General features: G+C 36.2%; 1 protein-coding gene across 1 annotated transcript in view; it reads left to right on the plus strand.

Annotated features, from left to right (window-relative positions):
* Positions 1–3061: 3061 nt before the first annotated feature.
* LOC107685425 (polypeptide N-acetylgalactosaminyltransferase 5-like) overlaps positions 3062–5805 on the plus strand; it is a 22030-nt gene continuing 19286 nt past the window's right edge. Inside the window, exons 1-2 of the mRNA XM_016481996.1 lie at positions 3062–4883; positions 5009–5175. Of these exons, the coding sequence (XP_016337482.1) occupies positions 3916–4883; positions 5009–5175 (1135 nt within the window). The 5' untranslated portion in view covers positions 3062–3915. The remainder of the gene's footprint in view (positions 4884–5008; positions 5176–5805) is intronic.

Below are 5805 nucleotides of genomic sequence, written 5' to 3' on the forward strand. Positions count from 1 at the left end.
TGTATATATATAATGAGACACCCATTTAATTGATAAATGCTATCTCAGGGGAGGAGAACTCAAATACTATTCACTAGTCACATGACTCATGGCTACAAAAAATCTGAGTCATCTTCACTGGTAAGTAAAGAAGTATTTTCAAAACCTTTACATAATATATCACCAAATAATTACAAAAAACTGCATTATACTGTAACGGAATCAAATGAGGCCATGCAGGCATACTAGGTTAGAATACAAGTATATGATATTTGTAAGGAAAAGAGCTAGAATTATCTAATCTATTTCAGTAATCTAATCTAATCTAATCAGTAATCTAATCTAAACAGTTATTGTAAATTAAAGGATCACAGATAATAGTTTTGATGTACTCTGCTTGACTGAAACCTGGCTCAAACCAAATGATTATATTGGTCTAAATGAGTCTACTCCACCAAGCTACTGTTATAAGCATGAGCCCCGTCAGACTGCTACCTGTCCGATCGCTACCACTTTGTTTATTTAAACGGGGAGTCATCTCAATTATCACCAGTAAAGTATGGAGTGCCACAAGGATCTGTCCTAAGTCCTCTGCTATTTTAACATACATATACCCTTTGGTAATATTATTAGAAAATATGGAATTAGTTTCCGTTGTTATGCTGATGATACTCAATTATATATCTTAACAAGACCAGATGAAATTTCTAAATTATCTAAGCTAACAGAGTGTATTCAAAATGTAAAATATTGGATGACCAATAATTTTCTCCTATTGAATTCGGATAAGACAGAGATATTATTTATTGGACCAAAAAGCAGTACACAGAATCTCTCCGATTACAATTTGCAACTAGACGGATGTCCTGTTACTTCCTCTAGTCAAAAATCCGGGTGTTATATTAGACAGCAACTTGTCTTTTGAAAATCATATTTCCCATGTTACAAAAATAATCATACACTAGATTTAATTATATCGCATGGAATTGATCTTACTGATATAGATATCGTACCTCAAAGTGATGATGTTACTGACCATTTCCTTGTATTGTGCATGCTGCGTATTACTGATATTAACTATATGGCTCCGCATTATTGTCTGGGCAGAACTATTGTTCCAGACACGAAAGACAGATTCACAAATAACCAGCCTGATTTATCTCAACTGTTCTGTGTATCCATAAATACACATGAACTAGACGAAATGACTAGCAACTTCAGCTTCATTCATCGCACCCAAAGAAAAACTGCAGTGCTTTACAAATATAGGACAGCAAGTTTGATTGCAACATATAATCATTGCTGTTAATCGTCTGTTTGATTATGTCATTAACTGAATTTTACCACACATTTCTGCCATCAAATTTGACGTCACCACTGACAAGCTACTACTAAATATATTGTAGAAACTTAATTTTCTGTAAAGCTGCTTTGCAACGATTTGTATCATGAAAGGTGCTATACAAATAAACTTGAATTGAATTGAATTTAATATTTCCATTTTTGCTTGATTTCGTAATGTATTTATAAGAATAGTTAATCACATACTATATCTGCACATATTATGATTTTTATGTTGAGAGGATTGCTTCCTCAACTTTCACAAGCAGCTGAGGTGCCATGTGCTTGTGCACATTCAGGTCCTTGTGTGTGTCTTCATGCTTGTAAGGATAAGGTGCATATTAGAATAAGGTTATGGTGATTTTGAATGTTATACATTGAAACAACACTGATTGTGATGTTTTAATATGACAACTTAATATGATGGTTTGGTTATATTTGTGATCCACAATGGTACAATGATGCCTTAAGTTGCGGGGGTTTTCCAACCTGTCCTGGTGGACCCCCAGCCATGCACATTTTGTATGTCTCCTTTATCAGACACACCAAATTTAGGTCTTGCAGTCTCTATTAATGAGATGATGAGTTGAATCAGGCGTGTTAGATGAGGGAGATATACAAACTGTGCAAGGCTGGGGGTCCTCCAGGACAGGTTTGAAATCCCCTGCCATAGAGCAATAGCTGGATATGAAATGTTACTTTTTATTAAATATGAGATGTGAAATGCATTAAAAACTATAAATCTGGTTGGTTTAGTTTTGGTTACAGAAAATTATGTTTTCAATTAAATATATTTATTTTTTCTGCATGAAAATGTCAAATGTTTCAATTTGTCCATTGTGGTACAATGTTGCCCTTGAGGCAATAAACTTTTAATAAATAAATACATTAAAAAAATATATGAAAATGTTTATTGCTATTGTTATTGTGTCCAATTTTAAGCAGGAAAAAATATCACAAATAATTTTTCCTTTGATATCATATTGCGTACCATAAATGTTTTTATTGTGTGTTTACAATTTGTTTATTTACTTTTTATTTATATTATCTATGCTCCCATATTAAATAAATAAATGAGTAACATTTCACCTAAACTTCAGCATCTTTTTTTGTTTCTCCTCACAGGTTGTGTGTGTACACCTGTACTGCCTATTCTAGAGGAACTAACAGACAAGGCAGTCAGGTATTGCCTATTGCAACAAAACAGGTTAGACCAGACTCAATCTAAATACCAGTCTTTCAGAGACTTTACAGTCTTTCAACAGACTACGCAGATATAAATATCTTAAAATGTTCCACTTTATATACTGTTAAAAAAAAAAGTGGTTTGGTACAGTTGGTACAGTTAATGTGTCATATAGTAATAGTGTGATACTTTGAAATATGCAACTGAACGATCTATGACACTGGGCATATTATTTACACGATTAATCTAAAGTTTGGACACTTTACCCTTTTATTTATTTTTAAATGGATGAGTTGAAGTTGGTTGAGAGAATGTCCAGGGCCAGAGACAAGAACAAGTCTATATTATTAAAATATATATTATATTTATATATATTATAATATAAAATACATATTATTATTTTATTGTTGTTGTTATTGTATTAATCTTGACCGTTTTTTTTTTTATTTAACGTTTTACATGAGTGTGTCTAAGTTAACTCTAACCACACCCTGATCGGGAATTCATTTCTTAGTGCGTCCAAAATATCGCTCTAAATATTGACACGTCGTCATAAGTGTGGGTACGTGTAAAACAGGGCAGGTCTGATGTACAAAACGCCAGCAGGAACTACGGATTTAAAGTAGGATGTCTAAAACCCAGTGGAAGACATGAACACAATTGTGTGTATGTGCTCAGAACAAGTATCACCGGAGAACTGTCGAGGTGAATCTTTCAGAATGAAGAAAACATTCGAGAGGACCGGAGCAGCACGTGTGTGATGACAAACTTTGCGACGCCGATCTCACGAGGAACTTTAACGCGACTGTTTCAGAAAGTCATTTGAATCGAACGCTCTAATATTGTGGGTCTAATATGCCTTTGAGTGTAAAACCGCGGAAGTTTGCCTGGACAGCAGAGTTTAGTTTAGTCGAAATGTTGCCACGCAGTCGTTTTTGAGTTCGGAATGCCCTTCTGTGGATACATTCACACACTCCGTGTTTTGCATTGACAGCATTCACTAACAAGTTTGTGTGCACTCAAATTGTTTATTTACAGCAGTCGCGAGGGGAATTAACACCGTCTGTAAGTCCAGGTAATTCACAATCAAATCCCGTTTTTATTATCGCGATAGCTTAATAACTCCTGTAACCACAGCGACAGAGTGGTTTCATTTTAGTTCTGCTGTTCATTTCGTGCAATTTTCGTGGGTTCTCTACTATGTTGTTCAAATCTGATTCCATTCTAAACCGCTGCGTTTGTTCCTTCTTGGCCAACATATTTAACAGAAACCATAACTCTGTTTCTAATTTGTTTGCGACTTCTTCATTTCAGGTAGTCACCTCAGTTTTAGAATGTGGAATCCCTCTTTCAGTACTGAACTGAGCGTGAACTGAAAAGACTTGGAAAGACTTTATAGCATTAAAATAATGAGGTTTAGGAAGTATTTAAGAGGCAGTGGGAGGGTCTTGGCTTTTGTGTTTATCGCATCTGTAATCTGGCTCCTTTTTGACATCGCAGCACTGCGGATATCCATCGATGAAGCGAATCAGGATCTCAAAGACAGAGAGATTGTACTAAAACAGGGAAGAAGGAACGACAATGTAGAGGATGTGCTCAAACATCCACTGCAAAAAGTAAACATAGACAAGAGGGATTTTTTTAAAAATAGCAACCGGTTTGAAAGGAAAGTTGATCAGGTTTACAGAACGTGGCCAAAGGCGAGACCAGAAAATCAAAGCAAAGTGAATCTAATTGTGAACTCAAATGTGAACGGAACAATTATTAGCATCCCTGAAAAGATAAATGAGACAAAAACTGTTATTTATGGCAAAGTGAGCAATATAACTGCAAACATAAACAAAATAAAAGCTGCTGTTAATGGACAGACGGAAGCAAATCTGCATGTTAAGGCACATTTACTTACTAAAGCACTGCCTGCTGTCCAGGAGAAACCGCATCCTTCTGTGCTCAAAGAAAAGAGTGTGAAAAAAGTACATCACATTAATGACACACTAGCGATGTCGCAAAATGAAGTACATGTAGATGTTGGTTTACAAAAGAACTTGAGTAATGAATTGCTGAAACCAGCAGAGAGTGATAAACCGAAGAACATTCTTGACCATACACTGAAGGACCCAGCAGAGGAGGCATTACGAGTACTGCACTCTACAAGTGTGCAGGTGAGGAGGTCAGGAGGGCATCATAAGGTTATGGCCCTAGATGTGACAGACAGGCCCAGAGATCCCAGGGCTGTGGGACAGTTTGGACAGCCTGCAAGTGTTCCAAGAGATAAAGAACTGGAGAGTCGAAGACGCTGGAGTGAAGGATTTTTTAATGTATTCCTGAGTGAACAGATACCAATAGACAGAGCCATCCCAGACACCAGACCTCGAATGTGAGTGTGAACCATAGATTCATTTTGTTGTAGTCCTGCAGGTCATGGCAAATTTTATGTTATAGTAAGAACATGTACCACTGATACAGTATATGTGTAACAACTCCATATCCTGTGTTGTTTAGATGTTCAGAAAACCTTGTGCATGATGACCTGCCCAGTACCAGTGTGATCTTCTGTTTTGTGGATGAGGTTTGGTCCACTCTGCTGCGCTCGGTGCACAGTGTGCTCAACAGGTCTCCTCCACACCTGCTGAAAGAGATCATTCTGGTGGATGACTGCAGCACCAAAGGTAGGGATGGACAATAATTCAATATCAATATGTATCGCGATATAATTTTTTTTCAATAACAGTGATATGATTTTTAAAAACATTTCCGATATTTCGATATACATTACCAGTGTTTCCCATACATTGATTTGTTTGTGGCATTTGACTTCGTTGAATAAACATAAGCACTGCATGTTTCAAAATCAAAACACTTGCGGGTGTTTTATATGAATGTATCTTCAGAAAAGTTTCGATGGCTTTTTCATTTTATCTGATAAAGAAGCGTTCATGAGCGGAGCTGATTTGATTACAGCCATTACTGGAGAAACCGCTAGTTCTACCGCTCTCAAAGCACCTCCTGCTGGCAGACAATCAGTTTGCATTTTCAATAAGCCCGTCTCCAGCAACATGTTTTTGTTGTAGCTCTTTTTTTTTGTGCAGCAACTCAGAGCATTTTTCATACTCTTTATACTGACTAAAGCACATTTGTTTCAACCTATAAGAATAATCAGCCTACACTACCATTAAAACGTTTTTGAACAGTAAGCTTTTTAATGTTTTTTTTTTTTTTAAGAATTCTCTTCTGCTCACCGAGCCTGCATTTATTTGATCCAAAGTACAGCAAAAACAGTAAAATGTTGAAATATTTTT

The sequence above is a fragment of the Sinocyclocheilus anshuiensis genome, unplaced genomic scaffold, assembly GCF_001515605.1.
Source record: "Sinocyclocheilus anshuiensis isolate Anshui unplaced genomic scaffold, SAMN03320099.WGS_v1.1 scaffold1070, whole genome shotgun sequence".
NCBI classification, from domain to species: Eukaryota; Metazoa; Chordata; class Actinopteri; order Cypriniformes; family Cyprinidae; genus Sinocyclocheilus; species Sinocyclocheilus anshuiensis.